The sequence below is a fragment of the Gigantopelta aegis genome, chromosome 6, assembly GCF_016097555.1.
Source record: "Gigantopelta aegis isolate Gae_Host chromosome 6, Gae_host_genome, whole genome shotgun sequence".
NCBI lineage: Eukaryota > Metazoa > Mollusca > Gastropoda > Neomphalida > Peltospiridae > Gigantopelta > Gigantopelta aegis.
In genome coordinates, this window is record NC_054704.1 from 67027643 (window position 1) to 67054735 (window position 27093).

At 34.7% G+C, this 27093-nt stretch overlaps 2 protein-coding genes across 5 annotated transcripts; both read left to right on the forward strand.

Moving 5' to 3' along the window:
- Nucleotides 1-2193: 2193 nt before the first annotated feature.
- Nucleotides 2194-7502, forward strand: LOC121375635 (anaphase-promoting complex subunit 15B-like). The gene is made up of 4 exons (XM_041503182.1): nucleotides 2194-2367; nucleotides 5358-5414; nucleotides 6152-6272; nucleotides 7242-7502. The coding sequence occupies exons 1-4, from the start codon at nucleotides 2245-2247 to the stop codon at nucleotides 7244-7246; spliced, it is 306 nt and encodes a 101-aa protein (XP_041359116.1). The 5' UTR covers nucleotides 2194-2244; the 3' UTR covers nucleotides 7247-7502.
- Nucleotides 7503-11110: 3608 nt separating this feature from the next.
- LOC121374967 (transmembrane protein 33-like) lies at nucleotides 11111-26780 on the forward strand. 4 transcript variants are annotated; one of them, XM_041502127.1, is made up of 9 exons: nucleotides 11111-11129; nucleotides 11373-11399; nucleotides 16658-16775; nucleotides 17951-18045; nucleotides 18672-18856; nucleotides 19911-19978; nucleotides 20997-21130; nucleotides 22165-22248; nucleotides 23479-26780. In XM_041502127.1, the coding sequence occupies exons 3-9, from the start codon at nucleotides 16686-16688 to the stop codon at nucleotides 23615-23617; spliced, it is 795 nt and encodes a 264-aa protein (XP_041358061.1). In that variant the 5' UTR covers nucleotides 11111-11129; nucleotides 11373-11399; nucleotides 16658-16685; the 3' UTR covers nucleotides 23618-26780. The 4 variants fall into 4 exon arrangements, with proteins under 4 accessions (XP_041358061.1, XP_041358063.1, XP_041358060.1 ...); XM_041502129.1 differs by lacking the exon at nucleotides 11373-11399; XM_041502126.1 differs by lacking the exons at nucleotides 11111-11129; nucleotides 11373-11399 and adding an exon at nucleotides 11136-11291.
- Nucleotides 26781-27093: the final 313 nt, after the last annotated feature.

Sequence of the window (27093 nt, forward strand, 5' to 3'; positions counted from 1 at the left end):
AGAAATGTGCAAGATACGTAAATAACATTGGCCGTATTAATCACCGCTAACTACAACTCTCATGCCAACACAGGGGTTATACTCAACTTATAGCGAAAACGAATCATAGTCACTTCGTACCCAAGTCATATCGTACCATCCATTTCGTGCCATGCTGCTTGGTCATTTCGTACCCTAGTCATTTCGTACCTTGGTCATTTCGTACCATTGCAAAAAGTCATTTCGTACCCTAGTCATTTCGTACCATTGTGAAGTCATTTCGTACCCCAGCCATTTCGTACCCTAGTCATTTCATTCCAGTATATAGAAAACGAATTGACTATAGCATAAAAGCAGTGGGTTTTGTTTTAAAACTTTATTGTGACAGTTTGAAAACCAGAACACGTTATTGTGCAGCATATCGTTATTGATACCCATAATATCTGTCAACTGTTATTTCCATTTTACCTGACAAGAGCCGTATATGGTATTTACTACTAACTGCCAACTTCGATTTTGTGTGAAATGGCTCCAGATAATTAGTCAAAAACAACAAAATAATATATGGACCAACAAAATATTATTTATTTATTAGGTCTTCTTTTCAAACTTGCTTATTTGCATCTTATTTGTTTAAGAAATAAACAATAACAGCCATTAAAACATTAACTACCTTACTGATTGCCAAATTAGCCAATTGCTAATGTTTATACAAAGTGGCAATAATTTTTAGTCTTTTGCTGATAAAATATCCCTTAAATTAACCACAAATTTGTAATTTAATGTTATTTTGTGAAAGACATTACCGGGTTGATTGTTATAAATTGTTATACCATGGTACGATATGACTTTCAGTTATGGTACGAAATAACCAAGGTACGCAATGACTAGGGTACGAAATGACTTTTTGCAATGGTACGAAATTACTTTTTGCAATGGTACGAAATGACCAAGATACGAAATGACCAGGGTACGAAACGACCAAATTAGGTACGAAATGACTATGGTACGAAATGACCATGGTACGAAGTGACTAGCAATCGCGAAAACGGACAAAACGGAACTTTGTGTTGGCTGAAACGGCACCAAATATTTAAAAAATGTATGGATAAATGGAACAAGAATCTTTACAAGTTGTGAATGATGATATATGCTCCATAAAATAATATTGTTTTAGTGACCATATCATGTCCATGTAAGGGAGATATAAGTAATAGCAGCTATAGTTAGATGGGGAAATGAACAATCTGACACCTGCATATATAAGTGATTATTTCATACCATCATCAGGCTCAAATAAATATAACCTGAGATCAGCAACACATAATAATCTTGTATTGCCAAGACCCAACACTGAATTGTATAAACACTCCTTCAGATATTCTGGTGTTGAAACATGGAATACAATCCCAGATTCTATTAAAAAAAAGTGTATCCTTACTTTCATTTAAAAGACAATATAAAAAATTCATAACAACACTGGCTCTTGGTAATGTTCAGTAAAATCTTTACTCAGGAGTCTGTACGTTTAAATTATATTTGTTTATGATTATATCAAGTTGTGATAACATTTGTTTGTATATGTAAACAAAATTGTATTAATTATGTATGCATCATGCGTATTTACCTTATAGTTTCGATGCATTTAATGAAGAATAATTACGTTGTGTTTTGTTATTACATTGTTTATTTCATTATATGTTGAGTAATAATGTTTAATACTTAATAGACAGAAGGCCACAAGGGAGATTAGTGTACTACTATTTGTGTAACCTTCTTTAAATAAAGATTATTATTATTATTATTATTAAGACAATCGTCCACAGGTGTTTGCAGAAAACATTGCAATTATTTCAAGTTTGATTATATTCATGTTGTGTCGTTTGTTTATGTCAAATGTCACCCCCTTTCATAATATTCTAGTAAAATACCTATTTGTTGGATGGCCAAGATTTCTTCCTGTTGTGTGTGTAAGCTAAATTAATATATGATTTTTTTTGTTTTGTTATCATGGTGCTCCAAAATGATCGATATAAAGATATTTAACGTCAAATATTGGATTGTTGTTTTATTAGAGCGGGATTTGACTACCTTTTGGTAGGTAGAGATTGCGCAATATTTGTCTCTGACGGTTAGAGAGTGTGATAACTGACAGTGTCTAAATGTCCGTCTAGCTCTTTTACTGTCAGAGTACTCGGGCTAAGTCTAGGATGGTACGTGCAGTAAATCGGTAGACCTGAAATAAGCGGAGCCAGACATTCTACAATGTCTGCGCCTTTGTTTCCGTCTTTGGTACCCAGAGAAATTGACCAACTTTGGTTTACTGTGGACAGACCAATTGATGATGAAAATGAATTGTCAAAACTTGAAGAAGAATATCAAACATGGGTATTTTTTTCTATAATAATTGGAGTAATACATTGACATTTCTTCTTTATAGTGATTTCTGTCAAGTGTCTTCCAATTGGAGCACCACTAAAATAGGATTGATCAGTAACAATAAAACAAGATTTGTTTTGTTTTATGACACCACTAGAGCATAATGATTTATTAATCATCGGCTATTGGATGTCAAACATTTGATAATTTTGACATATAGTCTTAGAGAGGAAACCAGCTATTGTCTGAACCAAATTGTTAAAGGGACATACCCTAGTTTTTAAATACTAAATATGTTTTACTATTTTAGCTGCTTTGGATAATTGAAATTATACTTTACTTAGATTTTATTGTTTATATTATCCATTTCCGTATATTCAAAGTGTCTTTGGTCATCCTGGTGTTTTTAATATCACAAAATGCATTTCTCATATTTTTAAAAACGCACGTGCGTCTGATAAGTAACAGTTATGGAGTCGAGGTTTAGTCATTTTTAGAGGGTATTTCACCATTTCAAAGTCACAGACCCATGTTTCACTCAATTGTAACTTTATTCAAATGTGTTACAGGTTTGTAGATTAACTAAACTTAGTGTGCATTTTCATGGGTTGAAACTAGGGTGTGTCCCTTTAACAAGTAACAACAGTACAACTACGAAAAATTACTCTCCTACCTTTAATTGCCTTTAGATTTCCTCCAAAGTTTGTCCAGACACAAATCTTGAAAAAACCATTACAATGACACAGATTCCACATACCAGATGATAACTATCTCACCTATATCGACTTCGCTGAGAGCGCATAGGGCAAAAAGCATGTAATTTTGTGCCAGCTGCCATGTTGACTTTTTTTGGAATATTCTTCAAGAGGGGTGAAAGGATAGGATTTAATCAAACAACAGTCATGACATGTTATGATATAAAAGCAAAACGTGATGACGTCATATTATTATTAATTTTTTTTAATTATTATTAATTTTTTTTAATGACACCACTAGAGATAATTGATTTCATATTAATTGTTTCACATACTTTGGAAGCTTTCACTCCTCTTGAAGAGTATTCCATAAACAAGCAACATGGCAGACGGCACAAAACTGCATGTATTTTTTCCTATGCAATCTCAGCAAAGATGATATCGGTGACATTAATGTTTAGTAAGACATAGACTCTAGGGCCAGTATTTTTTTATTATTCCACAAATAGCTCTAAAGAAAAAAAAGTTACCATTCTAGTCTATTGTGGTGCATTTTATAAGGTAACAGTGAGAAATAACACTTATTTCATTAATAAATATACCGTTGTAGATACTGTTGCGCACAGAGATGCCTTGTCAATCTTATTTTGTTACAAAGAATCCACATCTATCAAAGTAGCCATATTAAAAAAAAAATCACCCCTACTGACCCCAAACAGGTGGGGGGTTTTGGGTTTTTTTTCCCCCTTCCTCCTACCTTTGTGCACAAAAGTTCTTGTTCGTAAACCTAAAAATTAAAAAATACTGGCCTAAGAGTACTCTGCATGTTTCAAGGAATTACGTACATTTTGTGATCACACTAAGTCAAATTAAATTTATTCAGATAAATCGTGTGTACAGTAAGCTATCTGGGGCGGGACGTAGCTCAGTGGTAAAGCACTTGCCTGATGCATGATGGACTACCTGGCATTAATCCCCATCGGCGAGCCCCTTGTGCTAGTTCTTGTTCCATCCAGTGCACCAAGACTGGTATATCGTATGTCCAGGATTTTAGCAATAAATAATGTTTTGGGTATGGCGCTATGGAATAATCAATTTAATGTTTCCAGCCACAGTCTACAGAGTATGGGGGCCTCCCCCAGAAAGAAAATGGGTTAGGTTTAACAAAATTTTACAATAATGATAAGAGTAATTAATTTTGACAAAGGTCAACTTAAAAAAAGTAATATCATGTGCAATTATAGTCATTCTGCGTTTAAGCAGCGTCCACTATATGAATTTACTTCCCGATTCCGTTTCTCGTACTGATGTTCGCGCGCATTGATAAAATCAGAACATCTGCATTAAAACTAGTAGTAACAGGAATTCAATTCTAACTTTCACATAGGGTATTTTTTGTGGTAACCTGTAAATGGGTTATCAAACACAATGCTTATTTCGATGCCTGTGAATGTTGTGGTATGTTGTACCTGCACTATTCAACATTATTGTTTTATTCTCAGAATGATGGTATAAAGTTATTCTCAGAGTCATTCAAAATGTTTTTATTACCCACCTGGTCAGCCAAAGATAACATGTCAAAGCCACTTTGTATAAAACTTAGTAATTAACTAATTTGGCAGTGAACAAGGTGAAACCTGGTTTTCTAAACCTTGCATTATCCTGATTGTGCGAACCGTACACAAGAAAACAAGCAGTGTGCAGTTCCATGCATAAATTGTGTTAGGTGGCTGTAACCGTAACCGAGGAGTTAATGTGCACATTCAGAGCAAGCTGTTGTAGCACACGCCTGTCTTGGTCACAAGAGCCGGCCTTGGCCGGCTCCTCTGTCCAGGACAGGAAAGGATGGGGATTGAAGGAGGGACCACCTGCTCTGGCAGGTGCAAGGGAGCACCAGCAGTCCAGCCAAGGTTGGTAACAGGCGGGAGGTGATATGGTGCTATGTAATTTGGAATGTCCCGTAGGATTAAGCCAAAGAGAATTGGTGTGCATTTTAATGATGGAAATTTGGCGCAATTTTGATGGTCGTTCAAATGTGAATGATAGAGAGCTATGTATAGGTTTAGATTTTTAGTAGGCCCGAGAGTAGCTTGTAATTAAGACCTTGTTGATGCTGGGGTGTTTCCGTAGGTTGCCAGTAGGGCCCTTAGAAAGGGCCTGATCTCTTCTCATCCTGGCATGACAACTCAGGGGAGACTCGAGCAATTGTGTGCCAACAATAAATATACAAACAAATTACTACATTATATTTTGTTATATTGATACATAATATACTAATAGTGATGTTGATTGCATTTTTTTCAGCAGTGTAGCATTGCAAATAAGGACAACAGCATCATTCCCATTGGCAAGACATCAGAGGTAATTCATACATATTTTTTTTCTTTTGTCAAAATACTTTGTCATGCTGAAAAAACATAACTCACCAGAAAAAGAAATCGATCTATGCATTGTTTTGTATACAATTTGTCTGTCATTATTAATTATGCATTGTTATATATAGAATTTGGTATTTAAAACTAATTTAGCATGAAACATTTTGTTCAACATTGTGCCTGTGATTTGATATGCATATGTCAGAAATCACTATTCGAATTCTAAAACTGTTTACTATCAGACCTTTTAAATTAAAGGATTAATCTCAAATAATTATGTCTTCTGTTTTGTATGACGATTTGTAAATAATGCAGGACAGAAGCAAGTACCAATGACAGATGCCTTTAACCAGTGACAGTAAATGTAGTCTATTGAATAATTAATATATTATATATAACATATGATGTTTAAAAACATATTTTTATTTTTTAATTTCAAATAATTGTAATGCATTAATTATTCAGGTATCAAAATAAGTCATAATGGTCATTCAGGTTACCACATGTCCAGAAATTTGAGAATGGTCCTTTGTTTTCCACAAAATCTGAAACTACGTCTAAACTTTGATCAACTTGTTAATGTTATTTTATTCTGTTGTAATACATTGTTATTGTGTTTGTATTGGTAATTATAAATCTTTGTTGAATTTAACATCTCTTGAGTTTCATTATGTTGTAATACATTGTTATTTATTAGTAATTATAAGTGTTTCTTGAATTCAGCATCTCGACGAGGAGGATGAAGAGGAAGAAGACGAAGAAGGTGATGATGATGATGAAAGTGACACAAATGATGACACAGACATGATGGATGATCGCGACTCAGCAGATGATAATAGTACATGTAAGTTGGAGTGGTTACTTTCAGTGAAGAAACACTATATGTCAAAATGACCAAATGTTTGACATCCAATAGCCGATGATTAATAAATCAGTATGTTCTAGTGGTGTCGTTAAACAAAACAAACTTTAACTTTTCAATGAGGAAACATGTTTTATTACTCATATGGGCAGAGAGAAAAGGGGGAAAGAAACTAGAACATCATCTAATAGCCGATGTGTATTTTTGTGCTTTGGTGTTGTTAAACATTAATTAATTTATTCATTTGTTTATCATATTTCTTATGGTGCTAAAAACTCTTACTGACACCATTTTCATTGAATTAATATCTTTTAAGATTTCATCTGTTGAAAATTAAGAATTCAAATGGATTGGAATTTATTTACCAAAATTTTGGTGTTAAGAACAATCTATTCTCTGGTGTAATTTGTTTGGCATCTTTGTTATTTAAAATGTCTTGTTTTGAGATGGCATTTGAAGTTTTGAGCACCCACAAAAACATGTCACAAATGTATTAGTCAGTGCAGATAGTTTTGCAGCATTGAACATATTGGCATAGCCAGGATGTTATATTGACATGGGGGAGGGGCACTCACACTGTTTATAAGTCATGCTATGGGGCGTCAGAAAAATACAAAAGGTGGTGTGTGTGGAGGGAAGAGGTGTGACTGAATGCCATGCTGGTGTTTAGTATGATCTTTTAGTCAGGCCTTTAATTCAATCCATTCTGATCAGCAACCTATTTTGCCTTCTAATTAAACTTTTGATACTAGAGTAGTATCTGAATCTGTTACGACTAGGAAATACCATGTAACCTACTAATCACTTAAGCTGACTACAGTTTATTTCAAGGGCTGATATGGGTGAATCCACTAATCACTGGGGTGAGCTGACCTGCTCCCATTTTACAGTATAGTGAGTGTTTTTGAGTTTTGAATAAGATTTAACTACATATATTTGTTTTTATTTCAGACTGAATACCTACAACTGTGGATGAAGACTAAAATAGACATGTCTCAAATTACATGGAAGCTTGTAGTACAGTCTAAGAGATATTGTGACCAAGTTAAGAAGTCAGTCTGCATGGTGTTCTATAATGCTGCCATCCTGAGGATAGTATGAAAAATACAAACATTTTCTCACGACATATGTCACATGATTGGAACAAAGGAACTGTGTTGTTACTAAATGTTTACATATTTGTTTTGTAATAAAAAAAATTGTTATTTATAATAATTTTATGTTTTGTTTTTGTTACTTTGGTATTGAAGGTGATCCTGTTTCAGTTTAAACTTTATCAACTCTGCCCTACTGGTGCATTATTGTTCACACAAATCCGAATTGCATCCAGTGGAAGATTCCAATACTTGAGAAGGGATGAAGTTTCTTTGACTTAATCAAATGTAGTACGACCCAAAACTCTCCCAAATAAAACCTTTGAATAAATGGGTAATCATGGGTCATACGAGTGTTGATTGTTAGGGTCCTAACACCAGTGAGCCACTCCCAAGCTGGTGCTCGTGATGAGAGTGGATCTGTTGAGACTACAAAAAGCCCAGTTATTGGGGAATGATGTGATCCAGAACTGTAAACAAGATGCATCCCAGATGAACTCGGCTACATGAATAGGCATTAACATTCATTAATAGGAGAGACAAAAACACCACAGCTGATTTTGGGCTACAGCCATTTGGTGTGTAACATACTTTTAGAAAGAGATGGAACCTACTGCCGCCACACGGGCTATATTTAACAGAATACCGCAGGAAAGGCTTTATATATTTATCATTCAGTAAAGGTTTTTGTAGGAGATGTCGCTGGCACTATAATTTGCAATAACTCCTGCAATATTCTTCTAGGAGATATCACTTCTTTTGTTACATCACAGTGTATGTTTCAGCGCTAAATCTATCGTTAGTGACGTCACGCCAGTGTCGTTCTGCTAGTTAACTAGTCTACCCTCATTCAACCCACATTAACCGACATTGTTTACAAATAAAAAGAATGATAATGGATGATAAAAAGAATACCCCCTCGTGTCTTGTGATATCATAATTTATCAGCACGAGTTGATAAAAGTATAAAAATCAACTCATGCTGATAAATTATGATATCACAAAACACTCGGGGAGTATTCTCTATATATATTGCAGGGTTCAAACTTATTGGTGCTGCTAAAGGCAACTGCAGAAGCTGTGATGTAAATTGCAGTAGGTCACAGGCTTTATCGATGGCAGTTTGTTTCCACATGATAACAATTATTGTCATTAGTTGAAATAAGTTTTGGCTTTTTAAATGTGTTGCAAAAATTACAGATTTAAAATTGCTGTAGATAAGCTCAAAATTGCTGTAGGCGTAGGTGAGAATTTTGCCAACAGCAAAAGCCTTTTAAAATTGCCAGAGGGACCAATTGTTTAATTTGAACCCTGCATTACATACTATTTGTAGGACAGTGATTGGTGCCAAGTTGTATACCTTCTGCTCCAATAAATATGATTACCGTACCCCTTTGGCTGATGCTTAGTCCACAATTAAAGAGACGGACCCTAGTTTTTAAACACTAAACATGGGCACTAAGTTTGGTTAATTTACAAAACTGTAAAAAATTTGGATACATCAGAATGAAACAAAGAGTCTGTGACGTTGAAATTCCCTTAAAAATAGACTAAAACGAGACTCTATAACCGTTACTTCTCAGATGCATGTGCGTTTTAAAAAAAAATTAAAAATGCATTTTGGGGTATTAGAAACACCAGGATGACCAGAAACACTTCGGTTGTACGGAGATGGACAATCTAAACAATAAAATATAAAGTAATGGTTGATTTCAGTGATCATAAACGTCTCTAATAGTGAGAAGTATGCCTTACTGTTTAAAAACTAGGGTCTGTCGCTTTAAGAGAGCGAACATAACCGTCCAAATGTCCATGAGGCTCTAGAACGGAAAAGTACTCCGGCTAGTCGAAATGGTGTAGTGATTAAGTCGAGGTTGGTTGGTTGGTAGGCTACTGGCTCATACCCAGAGCGATTTTAACAACTCAATAGGTACCCTAAGTGTAAGGCCTCAACATCGACTTCTATCTTATTACCCATTAACCACTAACCCACTGTTCTTTTCTGCTAGTATTGGTAGTTGTGTGTGTATGTGTCTGCGCGCGCCCAGAACAACGTGCGTGATTCTTATTCGGATATGTACGCGGTAACTTCGGACTTCGGTAATTTTTGGCCCATTGTTACAGGATGCATAGAAATACCACTGCTTTTATCAGTTACAAATACTAGGGGTATAAATAAAACGTGGAACAATTAACCATTTTGTATATCTTTTATTTGTATCACATATACATTTATGAACAATTTATAATATAATAAAACCTTTATAAATGAATGAAAGTGCCTGCATGAGGTTTGTATATATTTAGTTACGTGACTGACACTCTTTGGGTGTGTTTATGGTAGGCCGTTTCTGTCAAATCAACAATTGTTATTGCTATTTTTTAATGTCTGTCGTATTGGTCCATTGATTCTGGAACATGCAGTTAGCAGCTGCAGTGCACTACCTATCCCATCTACGTATTCTCCCCAGTACCTAAATATTTTCTTTTGTAGATTCCTGTATTATTATTTTTGGTGGCGTTTCAACTTGGATTCGCTAACTAAACGCACTTACGGTGTTGCCACAAATAACAGTTATTACATTGGATAACTTCTTGTCGTGGACGCACAGTATGATGACATGATAAGCATGGATATGGCACGTCAAGGGCAGCTTGTGCCATGTTTACTGGTATTCATCTATCCACCTACATACAGGTATCATATATATCTATATTGCCTACGATGTATATGGCCATGCTTTTAATTCAAGAGATCTTTTGTTTTCGAATTTAATTGTGGTCAGACGTTGATTGAGGTCATGCTTACTTGGGTAGATTTGATTAATCAAGTAATCTAGTTTTTTTTGGTAACCTAAAGTTGATTGATAAAAACATACCAACCTTGGATTTGTCTCTTGTATTTTAATACGGTCGTAACATATCAGCAATCGCGTTAAAAAAAAAGGAATCTTCAGATTCGTGATATTGTTACTGTAGTTATGTACCAACTCAAACGGTTTCCATATAACAACGCTTCTACCTGAAGCAGCAGGCTATCATTTGGACCCCAACTGCAAACAAAGTAATGACCCAGGCATGCGTAAGGCATGGCATAATGTTTTTAACATACTCCTATACCACTAAGGTTTCGAGCATGACCACCCCGGGTTCGGCCTCTGGAAGCCAGTGACCCAACCTGGGGCAGAAGGCATGTGTAACAATGAAAATACTAATGTAAATATAGCAAAAGGTGGCATTTTATAAATATAGTATTACGCTATATTTTAACTTTTTATCCCGCATTGTAACTTTTATCTTTTAATTAATGTACTCTTAAAATTACAACAATAATAATATAAACAACAACAACAACAACAACAACAACAACAACAACAATAATAATAATAATAATAATAATAAAGCAATGTATTTCTATGCATTCATTTATAATTAGATGCGGGCCGAGATTACCGAAATCCGAAGTTACCCGTATTCGGCCTGGTAATAAGTAAAGATAAAAGAAGGATCAAGAGACTATAAATGTTGTTTTCATGGGCAAAACTATTATTAAATGTTGTTTGCATGGGCAAAACTATTACGGCCTTGGTCTAGAATTTCTAAGTTTATAACCATTGATCAGCACGGGCACATGTTAGAATTAGGAAATTATGGTTCGATACATAATGTTTATTGATGCCTTCGAAGTGGGATAAAGAAAGGGGGAAATTACAAACTGAAATTTGTTTCTTCTTCCGGGCAATCGGTAATATCCACGCGTTTTTGTTTGTATGGTTAATTTATTTGTATTATTTGTTATTTCGCAGTTATATTGTTATTATGAGTAAAAGATAGTATTACTAATAGTGATATTTTTCAACATTCTTGCATTTCCGATTATTGAAAGTAAGACTGTAAGTTGTATCATGTAAGTCAAAAATCAATTTTATTCACTATTGACAATAATTCAGTATTGACGTATTGTATTCTTATGTGTTTTCATTTTCAGAAACGGGGCCCAATTTTACAAAACGTCGTAAGTTTACCTATTTTTGCATGTAAACGTAAATTTACGTCTAAACCACAATTCTTATTAAAATTAACAGTATAACTTTAATCAATATAGTTTGAAGTACCATAATATCTAATTTTCTTTCAGGGTTGGTAATTAGCAGTTGCCCATGGCAACCTTTATTGGCTAAGGGCGACTAAGAATTTTACAAAGATAGTCCGTTAGGAGACCATCGATTTCAGTGTCTGGCATGTATGGTACCAGTTAAAAAACAGAAACACACTGATATTGAATCGAATATGACAAAATACACGGAGTCTATGTTGGCGCTAACTATAGCCCGAGTACTCCAACTGTAAGAGAGCTAGACGGACATTTGGACATAAATACGCTCTCATTACAGTCAGAGACCAAGCTATGTATTTTTTTGGCAATTCCCGACAACCAAAAAGTTGGCAAAGATTTCCGCTCTAATACCACAACAATCCTATGTTTGACGTCAAATACCTTTACATCGAATTTTTTTTCGAGTTAACTGATTAAAAAAAATCCACATATTAATCACTAATACACATAGTACAGAAAGAAATGCGACAGCACCCACATTCAGCTACGCTTCGTGACACTCCGTCGCAAGAATTACAAAGCTCGGTGACCTATTTTGTGACATAGATCACGTGATCGCCCACTGGGCGATTCCGCCTAATAGACGGAATGGCTGAGTGGGCGATCATGTGACACAACGTCACGATATAGGTCGGCGAACTTAGAATTCTGCTGTCCGGAGTTTGCCGAAGCTTAGCTGAATGTGGGTGCTGTCGGGTTTCTTTCTGTAGTGTGTGTATTAGTGATTAATAAGTGGATTTTTTTTAATCAGTTAACTCGAAAATGATTGATGTAAAAGTATTTGACGTCAAACATAAGATTGTTGTGATATTAGAGCGGAAATCTTTGCCAACTTTTTGTTTGTCGGGAATTGCCAAAAAAATGCATAGCTTGGTTTCTGACTGTAATGAGAGTGTATTTATGTCCAAATGTCCGTCTAGCTCTCTTACAGAGTACTCGGGCTAGTGCTAGCTACAGATCTCGTAGCAGAAGACATGAAACATGTTCTATATTTTGACAGCACTAAAATAATGAATAAAGATAAAATTCATATAAATACATATTAATTTATTAAGTTTTAAACCCATACCATCTCGAATAACATTTTATTGGGAGTAAAAGTTCAGTGTAAATTAAAACAAAAATTCTTCACAAATTACCATCAAATTGCATAGGTTAACTCTTTCTGATACAGGTAACATCCAAGGTAATCTGAATGACAAAACCGTAATACATGATCAAGGCCGTATCTCTGCACAAAGCGAGTCGAATGCGAATTTGGCAAAATAGTGGATGATTCCATGGATCTCTACCTAGTGCCACGTCTATAGAAGAAAAAACACTCCCAAGAAAATAATTTACTGGGGATTTCACCCCTCTTGCATCACCACAAAGGTTATTCTATCCCTCTTGCATCATTACATAGAGGACTGCCACTTCCAGACTAGTTTACTAAAGCACATACAGTACTATTTTTAGTCTCGTTGTACTGTATTATCTTTTACTTCAGAGACAATGCAAGTCGAGCAACATACATAGACTGTTCTAGCATTTTGTATTAAAAACAAGATTTAATATATATAATATAGTGGTAATTTGTAAAGAACTATTTTTATTTATATACTCTTCAAAAAAAGAAACGCAAAAGGGTACAAATGGGTTATAACTCCGATTTTATGTTTCCTACCGGTTCATGCTTTGTGAATATAAGGTCATTGCATGTCCCAAACACATTCCCACGGTTACATTCGATAAAACGCAGCTACTGTATAATAAAGTTCCAAAATGTGAATATTTGCAAAAACGCAGCCACGTGCAAACCATGTCACCACTGCACGTGCGTTGTCTGCACGTGAAACATGAACACCGACAGTATAAAAGTGCAGGGTGTTCGCTTGCCTGGCCTCTGTATCTGGCCGACAGTTGACAATCCAGGACATGCCACGTCTCAGTGAACCGCAGAGAAACAATGTCATCGGCCGACTAGACGCAGGCGAATCCAGAACGGCCGTTGCCAGGGCATTCCATGTGTCCCCAAGCACCATCTCCAGACTGTGGGACCGTTACCAGCAACATGGATCAACACGTGACCTCCCTAGATCCGGTCGACCACGGGTCACTACCCCCGGGCAGGACCGCTACATCCGGGTACGCCACCTTCGGGAACGATTGACTACTGCCACCTCCACAGCCGCAGCAATACCAGGTTTGCGCAGGATATCCGACCAGACCGTACGGAACCGCCTACGTGAGGTAGGAATTCGTGCCAGACGTCCAGTTCGAGGTGTCATCTTAACACCACAACACCGTCGACTCCGACTGCAGTGGTGCCAGATTCATCGACAATGGCCTCAACTGCGATGGAGACAGGTGTGGTTCAGTGACGAGTCCCGATTTCTGCTCCGACGTCATGATGGAAGATGTCGCGTGTATAGGCGTCGTGGTGAACGTTATGCGGCAAACTGCGTGCAGGAAGTGGACAGATTCGGCGGGGGTAGTGTCATGGTGTGGGCAGCCATCTCACACACTGGCAGAACTGACCTGGTCCACGTGCAGGGCAACCTGAATGCACAGGGCTACATTGACCAGATCCTCCGGCCACACATCGTTCCAGTTATGGCCAACGCCAACGCAGTGTTCCAACATGACAACGCCAGGCCTCACACAGCACGTCTCACAACGGCTTTCCTACAGAACAACAACATTAATGTCCTTCCTTGGCCATCGATATCACCGGATTTGAACCCAATTGAGCATCTATGGGACGAGTTGGACCGACGCCTCCGACAGCGACAACCACAGCCCCAGACCCTGCCCGAGCTGGCAGCAGCCTTGCAGGCCGAGTGGGCCACCATCCCCCGGGACGTCATCCGTACTCTGGTTGCTTCAATGGGCAGGCGGTGCCAGGCAGTTGTCAACACACGCGGAGGCCACACCCGGTATTGACTCCAGATGACCTTGACCTTGGTGGTGTGTCCTATCACTTACTCACAATGGACTAGAGTGAATTGTGAACAATCCTGCAACATTTGGTAATTATCGGACTCACCATTCAATAATTAAATCAATTCTCCAAATGTTACGACAGTGTGGTTTTGCATTTCTTCTTTTGAAGAGTATATATTGGATTTTGTTTTCAATTTTATTTTTAATTTTAGTTGGTATGGGTTTAAAACTTAATAACATGTTTTTATATGAATTTTAACTTTATTCATTATGCCGATTCATGGGTTTTCTTTTGACGCAAATGGACTATATAAATGGTTATTATTCAACAAAAAACATTATTATTTAGATTTTGGCTGTGCAGTTATATTTCAATGTGATAATTGGAGGGCTAGATGAATTTGAGAAGGGCCAGTAAGATTTTTCTTCAACTGGCCCTGCTAGCAACTATGGTTTTCATGTTAATTTTGCATCCTGTTCTTTTTTCCTAAAAATGTTCCATAATGTTGTAATTTTTTGTGTTAAAATTTAACTTAAAAGTAGATGCCAAAAAAACATGACATCATGCTGAGTGTTTTGTAAAATTCAAATTGGCTCCAGTCCAGATCACAGATTTGCAATAATATGAATGTTCATTATCTTGTTTTGAATAATGCTGCTAAATTAGGTTTTAAAGTATTAAACTGGCTGTTTTACATTTTATGATGTGAATGTGGACTAGTCACTAAGGCCGACGACAGTCACCTTTTGGACCCTTGTTTTGGCTTCGAACACAATAAATAAAACATCCAACAGTAATCTTTTGATATGATATACATGTATTTGACGAAAGGTACTTTTTATTTCTTTCATCTTTTAAAACTTAAAATTAATATTTTGTCTAGAATTATGATAAATAAAAAAAATGCCGACCTGTAAACAGTGTTGTCTGCTTGTTATAGAATTTTGACAGGGGTCAAGGTTAGTAGACCAGTTTTTATTTGAATGTGGCTAAGCATTGTAATATAGAGCTAATTTTGAATTGATGTCAGTATTCTAATGATGTCACTTTGCATCTCCTTACAATAACCATAAACTGGGTACATAACATTTCCGTTTTAAGAATGCTGGAAAAATTCCAATGCAAAATTGCTAATGAAATTTTTTTGTTTGAATATTACTAATGTACCTGAATGTGTTTGAAGAAAATCTTGTGCTTAAAAAAATTGTACCTTTTACAAAATATGGATTTCAAGTGAAATTACGGTAAGATATGCTATATTTATTGTGTATGAAGCCAAAACAAGGGTGTGAAAAGTGACTGTCGTCGACCGTTGTGCATTAAATGTAGTTCCTTAATATGACTGTGTTTCGCTCCAGGCTTATTGCCATCAGAGACCCAAATTATGTTAAGGTCGATGACAGTTACTCTTTGCTACCTTGTTTGTCTTTGTACAAAATAAATATAAGATATCCCATGGTAATTTTTTTTATATAATATATTTGACAAAAGGTACTCTTTATTTCTTTCATGTTTTAAAACTTAAACTTAATATTTTGTTCATAATTAGAATATTAGAACATACCGACCTGTAAACAGCACCAATTGCTAATTTTAGGAATAATTGGCAAATTTTATTTTAATTTGGTGAACAAATTTCATGTAATAAATGGTAGTTTGTTGGAAAATAACTGTGATTTAGCATTTTTATAGACTTTTGACTCGTTTCAAGGTTGGTAGACCAGTTTTTATTTTAACGTGGCAAAGCATTGTAATAATACAGCTAATTTTGAATTTGAATGACATCAGTATTCTAATGATGTCACTATATCTCCTTACAATAACAATAAACTGGGTACATTATAATGATTCCATTTTATAAATGTTGGAAAAATTCCTGAGATATGCTATATTTATTGTGTTCGAAACCAAAACAAGGGTGTGAAAAGTGGCTGTCATCGACCGTAACAATCAAATTGTTATAATTAAATTTGAAATATACTTAACAAAAACATAAACTAGATCATATTTTATTTTAAATTCCTTTTTGTTTCTAGGACAATATTGCTCAATATCACTATAAAGTGATATCACGAAGTTTATGTGATGTTCCCTGACATCTGAATTGGGAAATGAACACACTCGCTTTGCTATGGGCGGACCAATGGGATGCCTTTAAACTAAGTAATAGAACAGAAATTTAATTATAGCATTTTATAACAGTTAAATGTTTTGTTTTCATTTTATTTAGATCCTTGTTCCAATCTTAACTGAGCAACATGGCTGACCAATCGGATAATCCAGGTGGTGAACAAAGTGAAGAACAAACCAACCAAGAACAGCCGAGACCAACAGGAAACCCAGTAATGGTAAAGCTCAGATCATTTTCTACTCGTTCAGCAATTACAGAATTTTAGGACAACCTTTAAATAAAAATATGCCAACTCATTTCGATACTTTTAACAAATAATAATAATAATAATGTAAATATTTATTGACTGGCCCTGTTAAAAATTTGAGTTGGCTTATAGCAAACCAAATTTCTCTATATGTATAACATTTATTTGTTAAAATGTTAATACATTTACAATTTGATTGACGAAAGATAAAAGAATGATTATAAATTAGTGTTTCAAATCATTGATGATATTAAGGAAGTGGAGGAAATTAAAAGAGTTTATTAAGTTTTGTTTTAAAAGCATGTTATAGAATCAGGTGAATACCGAAGTTTAAGAAAGACCCAATTTCATTGGTTTATTTCAAATGTTGACATTATGTGATCAAATAATATTAACCAACCAAAATGAGGTTTTAAATGCCAGAGTTAATAACAGGTGCACATTAAATTGGTAAAATATCAACATCAGGTTTTGAAGTGGTTTTTTAAATTCTGTATCTTGCAAAATGTGAAGGAGAAAGATGAGAAGTTTGATAAAAAATAGGCGAAGTGAACATTTATTGGTACATTTCATAATGTTCTTTATCCATTTGGAAAAGTTCTAAATTATACACTTCAAAGTAACAATTATTAGTTTCTGAATCTGACTGAGAACCAGACATCACAACTGCATTTCATTGCAGCATCATACATTGATGTACAGATTCATGCCAAAGTAAAAACAACGAACTAACAATGTGTCAAATGAGCTAAAGCAATTTCATTTCTTGATGTCTGTTGTGTAATTTTACTTTGAAATTGGATTAGGTCCAAAATAAAACAGTGACTGTGAAATCTCACTACTGATAATAACTTGAGGGCAACGTAACAATAGTAATTTTTCGGCTTTATCCACAATTCTTTTTACAGGGTCCCATGTCTAATGGAATTTGGAACATTAGTGCAATTCAATCACAATTGGGATAGGCTTTTTGGCCATTGGATGATACAATGGACCATTGTTAAATTAACAGATTAAAAAAAAAAATTACACATCAAATTGGGAATTTTGGGAAGGGGCCTGTGATCAGTAGCACAGAAGGCCTGGATAAATTTGTGATATAAGGTCCTGATGATATATTGATAGGTTTTTGTTTCTCTATGCAGAGTCACATGATGAGTAACAAGGTTGCAGTTGCACTCTGGTTGACGAGGATTTTCACTGTTGTGTGCACAGTGCTGTACATGCTGCCACTCTTTGGGTTTGTCTTGTTTTTGGTCTGTGTTGGAGAGTAAAATCCTCCAGATTTTAGTATACCCCAAAACTACTGATCTCACATGCTGTCAGTTTGAAAGGTTTTGTTTTTGAAGGAAGTGAAACATTTTAAAAATCGAAATTAATAAACTGAGAGCATTTTTCAACAATGTCATATATTGATGTCATAAAAATTGTAGTGTTATAAATCCTACTACAAAAAATGTTTTTTGGTAAATAATTTCAGTTTTGTTTGACGTAAGAAGAAAAGTAAAAGTGTTTTGGAAATAGCAAAAAACCCACTATGTTTGTGTCCAATATAGAAAAAATCGGTTCAGAAATAAATAACTTGTAGTAAATTTTGTAGCACGAAAAAAGGCGTTCCCTGTGGGATGGACTATAGGCTAACAGCACACCGAGTGTGGGCGCTCACACTGGAAATAATTTTTCACTAGCCACTTTTCTGATATGTAAAGTATTTCTTTGAAAATTATTAACGTGGTTAATTTAAGGAATATTTTATTAGTGAAAGACTAAATGTTGTAGCCAGTTTGTATAAAAAATTATCAATTGGCTAATTTGGCAATGTGCAGGGTAATCCCTGAGTGTTAATGCAATGTATTTAACTTGCAGCGGCAACCCGTTGAGTTTCTACTACCGTGCATTGATCAGCAGTGCCGCCACCAGTGCCCTGCGACTCCACCAGCGGCTGCCCAACTTCCAGCTGAGCCGTGAATTCTTGGCGCGACTCTTCCTAGAAGACAGCTGTCACTATCTGTTGTTTTCCATCATCTTCATCAACAGTCATCCCAACACAAGTATCCTTGTCTATACTTGGCATTATGATTGATATTTATTACATTTTTCAAGTAGCCCAGTGGTAAAGCATTCGTTTAATATGTAGTTGGTCTGGGATCAATCCCCGTTGGGCTGTTTCTCATTCCAGCCGGTGCACCACAACTGGTATATCAAGTCCATGGTATGTGCTACCCTGTCTGTGGGATGGTGCTTATAAAAGATCCTTTGCTACTACTGGAAAAATGTGGTTTTCAACTCTAAGACTGTTAAAATTACCAAATGTTGGACATCAATAGCCAATGATTAAATCAGTGTGCTCTAATGGTGTTGTTAAACAAAACAAATTTTAACTTTTAACTTTGCGTCATTATTCAGTAACAAAGGTGAAGTAAAATCAATTATTGCCAGTATTTATTAATTTTGCTGATAAATGTTATATGTGATACGATACTAATGTAGGCATTTAAAATACAAATGCTGAGGCTAAGTGTATTTTTGGCAAAGCAAACCTCCATTTCAGTCAGCATTTTGTTTTGTTTTGACCGAGACATTTTTTGAATTGCAAAGGATGCTGTTGATCTTTATCTAGATCACTTATAGCACAGCCCACCTGAGGTGTGATGTATTACAGGGTTTAAGCTGGACACCCAAAATTATTAGCAGTTTGGTCAGAAAGTCCATGTTTCCGTTTAGACAAAAAGCTAAAATGGCAGTAGATCTACAAACAGCATATATTTTTATAAATAACCTTTTGGCAAATTTATGATGAAATAAATTTGCCAAATTCAAGTTTAATTTGTATTTGTCATTAATTTAGTGAATGACAACTTATGTGACCAGGAATAACATATGGTAGATGCAGATTTTTTTTGATTTTATGGTAATATTGTTGAGATTAGTTGTCTGTTATTTTAATATACCCCACAAAGGAAAAGAATGTTTGTTGAATGAAACCTCAGCACATTTTAAATTACCTCCATCTTGTTCTATGTCTGCCTGCTGTATCAAGTGAAACACCAGCTTCTGACTATATTAATTAAATCAGTGTTGTACATTTTCCTTAACATGTTTTAGTGGCTCTGGTACCTGTCTTTCTGTTTGGACTCCTGCACGCTTCTACATACACAACCACCATCCTTAACGTAAGTACACAGAGATTCCATATAGCTACATTTAGATATTTGCAAAAAATATCTGTGCACAAATATTTTAAATTCTAGTCTTAATAATAATTTTATCAAATTTATATGCAGATACTACTATGACAGAATGATAATTTAAAAAAAAAAAGTTTCCTTGTCTCTATTTGGAATTTTTATTTTATGAAAATGAAACCAATGCAACAACATAATTGATGGCTATTAACTAGAATTTATTAATAATATATTATGGATGAATGAACTAGAAGCTGTAGGCTAAATCAGAAGACAGACTCATTGTGATGTTTGACCTTTGCATTGGAATAATGTGATTGAACATTGTTAAATGTTATTCACATAATTATTATCTAACCATGTTAATCAAGATTTTACTTTATTGGGCGTTTAATTAACAAATTGATCTGTTCATTACTAGACAGTTGGTGGGATGCATAATTTTTTTTAGGCTACTACTGCTACAACAATGGCTAACTACTTTTTATGCTTTTGATTATACTCCTCACTGCATTCAGTAGATATAGGGTGGCGTCGTGGCAGGCCATCGGTCTACAGGCTGGTAGGTACTGGGTTCGGATCCCAGTCGAGGCATGGGATTTTTAATCCAGATACCGACTCCAAACCCTGAGTGAGTGCTCCGCAAGGCTCAATGGGTAGGTGTAAACCACTTGCACCGACCAGTGATCCATAACTGGTTCAACAAAGGTTATGGTTTGTGATATCCTGCCTGTGGGAAGCGCAAATAAAAGATCCCTTGCTGCTAATCGGAAGAGTAGCCCATGTAGTGGCGACAGCGGGTTTCCTCTCAAAATCTGTGTGATCTGACGCCATATAACCGTAAATAAAATGTGTTGAGTGCGTCGTTAAACAAAACATTTCTTTCTTTCTTTCTTTCTTTCAATAGATATAGGTGCCTACTTTCCTCTAAAAAAAACTAAAGTTTTTGAAGATATTGAATACCATGTATGTGCAGCATATTAAAAGTACGTTGTCATTTTTGCAGCTTATGGGACCACAGTCAATGATGTTCTTAAGAAACATGCTCACCAAGCTCCAGACTCAGCAAGTGAACATTCTCAGATTTATTGCCTGTAACGAGATCTTCCTTATGTTGGCCATTATTGCCATGATGTTCAGGTGCGTTATTCCCATATCTTTTTAACTTAATTTAGTTTTATTTTCCTTATGTTGGCTGTTATTGCCATGATGTTCAGGTGCGTTATTCCCATATCTTTTTAACTTAGTTTAGTTTTATTTTCCTTATGTTGGCTGTTATTGCCATGATGTTCAGGCGAGTTATTCCCATATCTTTTTAACTTAATTTAGTTTTATTTTCCTTATGTTGGCTGTTATTGCCATGATGTTCAGGTGCGTTATTCCCATATCTTTTTAACTTAGTTTAGTTTTATTTTCCTTATGTTGGCTGTTATTGCCATGATGTTCAGGCGAGTTATTCCCATATCTTTTTAACTTAATTTAGTTTTATTTTCCTTATGTTGGCTGTTATTGCCATGATGTTCAGGCGAGTTATTCCCATATCTTTTTAACTTAATTTAGTTTTATTTTCCTTATGTTGGCTGTTATTGCCATGATGTTCAGGCGAGTTATTCCCATATCTTTTTAACTTAATTTAGTTTTATTTTCCTTATGTTGGCTGTTATTGCCATGATGTTCAGGCGAGTTATTCCCATATCTTTTTAACTTAATTTAGTTTTATTTTCCTTATGTTGGCTGTTATTGCCATGATGTTCAGGCGAGTTATTCCCATATCTTTTTAACTTAGTTTAGTTTTAGCCTTTCAGTTCTGCCCATTGGGCTATTTCTCGTTCCAGCCAGTGCACTACAACTGGTATATTAAAGGCTGTGGTATGTAGTACCCTGTCTGTGGGATGGTGCATATAAAAGATCCCTTGCTGCTGATCGAAGAGTAGCTCATGAAGTGGCGATAGCGGGTTTCCTCTCTCATTATATGGTCTATAACCATATGTTTGATGCCATATAACAGTAAATAAAATGTGTTGAGTGTGTCATTAAATAAAACATTTCTTTCTTTCTTTCCTTTCAGTTCTTATAATAGGTATGAATTTTAAAAAATTAGTATTATAATTTTTATGTTTTGTGTGTTATTATTGTTGTTGCTAGTATTAAATAAATGTGTTTTTTTATTTCAGTGGCAAAGCCAGTTTAATCCTGCCATTTGTATATTACCGTTTTCTGACCCTCCGCTATTCCTCCCAGAGAAATCCATATTGCAGGTTTGTGAAATATTTACTTTTCTCTTCCATTTTTGTTATTAGCAGAACTGGATGCTTTATGCAAACTTGTGCATTTTTTAAACATACTATCTGGAAATTGAACCAAGTATATCTTAGATTTTATTGGGATGATCAGGGTTATAAATTGCTTTAAATGTAAAAATTAAGATTTAAGTATTGCATTGTGCAAATTGAATATCTTGGTTGTTCTAAATGAAGTTTCAACACTATGTTTTTAATTATTATTTGTATTGATTCAGTCCGTGGTTTTTTAAATTTCTCTTAATCACCGATTAAGCTAACTAATGTTTGAACAACTGGCTCCTGGTTTCTCATCAGTGGTTCAAAGATGAGAGGTTTAAACCGTAATGCTTGGATAAACTGCTAACAATGAACAGTTGATGACACATGCAAAATCATTCAGTTCAAAGAGATTAAGATCAGATAAAAACTGAATTGTTAACAGGAAATGTAAAGTGCAGTAGATCCCCCATCTAACCGAATTTGAACTATGTAACATAGCTAAACTGTCGATGAGAAAATTGGCCTAAGCGATAAAGCCATGATGGCTCACATGTTATGTACCAAATAGTGAAAAGATAAACCATTCCACTTGTAGTAGTGCTAGACAGTTTTGACAGAAAAGGGAAAGGGAGCACTGGGTATCAACTAAAAACGACATTTCCCATAAAATTATGTAATGAATTCCATAACTCCATTCCCTCGAGAGGATATTACATATTTACGAAACAACAGTGTTTTCCTCGGTAACTGTTTCTAACAATACGGTTTCTTTCAGTTTGTTCCCAAATTTCCACATTGTCTCGTGTCACATATATGGGCTTGGGGTTTTACAATTTGATGAAAGGAGTTAAAGGCAATGGGAAAAAAATAATTCAGTGCATTATTATATGACTAAGAGTTTAAGGGCAAATGAACAAACAAACTAATCACTACAAATTAATTACATTAGTTGAATGCTGTCTTTAAATACAGACCAAATGTCGATGCAGTCAGATGATTGTAAAAACTCATTCTGTTGACCCATCAATTTCAAACATTTTAAAATGATATTATCCTTACATTAAATTTAAACTTTATTCTGTATTTGTGAAAAACATTAAAAGTAAAATATTGGACTAATCCAGGGTTAATTTAACTATGCTTTGAACAACTGGGTCCAGGTCTTAAATCTTTATTTAGCATTGATTGTCTTCTTCTTTGTTTCAGGACACTGTTCAGCGAGTTGCGGATGACCATTGAACACCTGTGTAATAAACCCCAATGTCCACAGATCGTAAGGAACATCACAAACAAAGGCATTTCCTTGATAACCCGACTGGCACCAGCCGTCAATCCCCCACAATAAATATGTACATTATTTATTCATTGTGATATTTATCCAGACCAAGTGTTGTACGTTGTACAACGGTTTCCATCTGTTAATGAATTTGTCTTGTTCTGTAATGATCATGAACTCGTTCATTAGTTGCATCTTTGTGAATGTGTGTAGGTGTGATTATGTGAATGTTTCTTCATTTTTGTATACGATACTGATGGGTCTTAAGCAGGTGGATAACATTTCACATGATTTATTGCCAGTAGTTCAGGATTAAATATATTCACTTTCAAAATAAGATGGTGGTTCATATTGTAAGCTAGTAAATTGTTCTTTGTGGATTCTTTGTGCAATTTACAAAAGGTCAAAGTTTAAAGCTTGTTTTGTTCAAAAGGTATTTATTCCTTTATTATATGCAGCATTCCTAAACAACCTTATTCATTTAACAATTTACTTTATCACTTATTACGGAGAACACAGCGTGAGATTTAGTGTTTTTCAGCGATCTTCAACATGTGTGATATTGATTTAAAGATATCCACAGTGACGGTCGCTACAGTCATACCATCGAATAAAAAAAATTCAGAACTAAAATTGATTGTTCTATGATGTATAAATTAACTGCAAGCACAAGTGCCGTAAATGGGTTTTAGTTTGAGAAAGACCTTTAAATTTCTTTTTTAACCTAATTTTTATCTTACAACTTGTATATAAATGCTTTCAACTTGTTTTGGCAACAACTCGTAAGATAAATAATATCTATTGGTTACTCGTATAGTATTCTCTAGTTTAGTTTTAATTTGTGCTGATACAATAATTAATACTGAGAAAGAAATGGATGTTTTACAGCTAGGTAAAATAAGACAACACTTGACTATTGATAAACACTAAAATAAACGGAGACTTCAGTGGACCATCAAAATAACAACTAGTGGCTTTCTGTTCGATTTCTAGAGGCTTCCATTCTTTTTAGCAAAATTACCATTCAAGATTACTACTAATGAACTTGAAAATGCAGAGATGCTTGGATATAGCTATTGGTCTTTAGGGTGATGCAGGGAGTTTTAGACTTTATTTATCATTTTAGTGTCTAGTTTAATAGTTTTACTAAGTGTTTCAGTGTGGATGGACGTATCTATTTCAAGTAGTATGTTGCATAATTTGTAAATGTCCACATATTATATATGTTATATGTTCTACAAGTTTGAAAGTGATGTAATCCGATAGTTAATGTGTTTGGAACTGAGGCAATTGATCTCAACATTAGTACAGTGATTAATTTTTAAATGACACTTGCTAATGGAAACCATGAGAGCAGCAAGTCTAATGATATCTAATCTTGAATACTGTAAATACTCATTATTCAGCAGCACTATTTTCATATCTAAATGCCGTACCATATTCCAAACAAATTTGTATCAGGTATTGGATCAAAGTCTTATCTATTATTTGTACATTCTTTGTGATGTGTTGTGAATAATCGGGGTTTTTTGTTGTAAATTTTATCATTTAGAAAATTTGTTCTTTGATTAGACATGCACATATAACAATAAATTCGGTGGTGTTTTTTTTAATCAACCATTTAATGCATGGTCTAAAATCTGACACAACTACTACCTTCACAAGGGTTATGGGCCTATGATTTAATAGAAAATTTGTAAATCCTCAATTCTGGAATATTATATTGTTACTTAATTTGTGACACTTAATTGAAGCTATACTCTGTCAATTGTGGTTGCTAGGCAGTATTTTGTTTTCAAAATTTTGATTTGTGACCATCAATTGGTAATCAATTTTCAACCAGATTAGCACCTACCACCTACAAGTTTAGAAGTAAGAAGCAATTTTTGAAACTTGAATAGTGAATCACAATTAATTTTGAATTATATGTTCCCTGAAAGGAGCCCATATCAGTCATATGTTTATAACATGACCTTATTTTTCTTAAAGTAATAATGGTTTGTAGTTCACCATGAAAGAAATTAACATAAAGAGGTATCTTGAATACATTTTTAAAGTCAGATAAATACCATAAACGGTAAAATCAGTCTTAAAATTGACACACACTTAAGGGCACAATGTTTCACGCAAACTGTCCTGTTCACATGTTGATTACGCAATCTTAACTTTGTGCAAACCATCGGTCGGTTACTTGATAAACCATTATACATTCTGAATAAGTTTACCAAGTATAAAAAAAACCCCGATTTATGTTTTATTTCATATTCCTTAAATTTGCGGTATCAGCTGGAAATACTGGCATTGAAACAAGTTCAGTGCAAATTTGAGGACATTGATTAGGTTGTGCATACTATAATTCACACACCAGTTACCTTGGTAAAAATCACATGACCAGACTTCCAATTACCTGAGATTTTGAAATAGTTCCCTTCACTTTTAATGTTTATAATGCATGTGTTGATCTTGCCATTTAGTCGATTGAACATGTTTTTATTGATAGTTCCAATTCTGACTGATATGCCATGTCTGTTCATTAGTGGCAGCTCACATCACATATTCTCCGTTTACTCCCAGTCATATGAGTTGCATAATGGTCAAAAGTACCAAATTTGTGTGTGAAATGTAAAGATTATACCTCGAATTACATGCCCCAATAAATGTTGTATATCTTATAATTTCATTTACTACTACTACTAATTTTATATTGTTTCAATTTCAATAACAGGTTAACATGTGACATAACAGTTTAAATTTTGATTGTATTTTGACATAACTGGCTGCTATTTAATTAATACGTAATTAATATTTTTTGCTGTACTTTGTATTTTCCACCAAGGATTCTCCATTTATACACAAGTGACAACACATTACACTTTTGATGTTCTCGAGTTAATTATTCAAAGATTATATTTGGGATGAATTAATTTGTAGTTATTTATCACAAATACATATAAAAATGGCAAAAGTAAGGCACATGCTACATTACAAATGCACCTTTAATTGTATGGGCACTACATTTGGTTCATCCTTACAATTATTTTTCCAAAATATTTTGATGTATTGGATATTGTATTCAGTACATACCTGTGGCTTTAGTCAATAATTTACAATTGGTGAACGTTAATCAAAATTGTACATGAATATTGTAGTAGGCCAAGGAAAAAGTTTTTCATTCTTTGTACTTGTTGCTGAAGTATGTGCAGAAAATAAAGCTTTATCTTTAAAAACTTAAGTATATGTCATTGGTTGTTTTTTTTACTTTTCTTGGTGATGTAGGAAGACGAGATATAGCTGTGGTGTTTTTCATGTTTAGCCTTAAGCTGAAAGTTGCACATAATTAAAATGAGTTATAATTGCACTTGTGGATGTTTACCTCGATATATGTATACTAATGGAAGGAAATAAGAGAACATACATGTACGATATTTAAGATCTTTTTTCAAGCTTAATTCATGACTAGTGTAGTTATGTCCATTTTAAATACAATAATGTAGAAGTGAATGTCACTAACTTCTAATACTGTGGACGAGGGTTTTGGCTGCAGT

What these genes read in the sequence shown, in the direction of transcription:
- LOC121375635 (XM_041503182.1), top strand. Translation starts at nt 2,245, where the DNA reads ATGTCTGCGCCTTTGTTTCCGTCTTTGGTACCCAGAGAAATTGACCAA. An exon ending in AAGAAGAATATCAAACATGG is followed by an intron (nt 2,368 to 5,357) that starts GTATTTTTTTCT and finishes CATTTTTTTCAG; the next exon opens with CAGTGTAGCATTGCAAATAA. An exon ending in CCATTGGCAAGACATCAGAG is followed by an intron (nt 5,415 to 6,151) that starts GTAATTCATACA and finishes TCTTGAATTCAG; the next exon opens with CATCTCGACGAGGAGGATGA.
- LOC121374967 (XM_041502127.1), top strand. Translation starts at nt 16,686, where the DNA reads ATGGCTGACCAATCGGATAATCCAGGTGGTGAACAAAGTGAAGAACAA. An exon ending in CAACAGTCATCCCAACACAA is followed by an intron (nt 18,857 to 19,910) that starts GTATCCTTGTCT and finishes AACATGTTTTAG; the next exon opens with TGGCTCTGGTACCTGTCTTT. An exon ending in ACACAACCACCATCCTTAAC is followed by an intron (nt 19,979 to 20,996) that starts GTAAGTACACAG and finishes TCATTTTTGCAG; the next exon opens with CTTATGGGACCACAGTCAAT.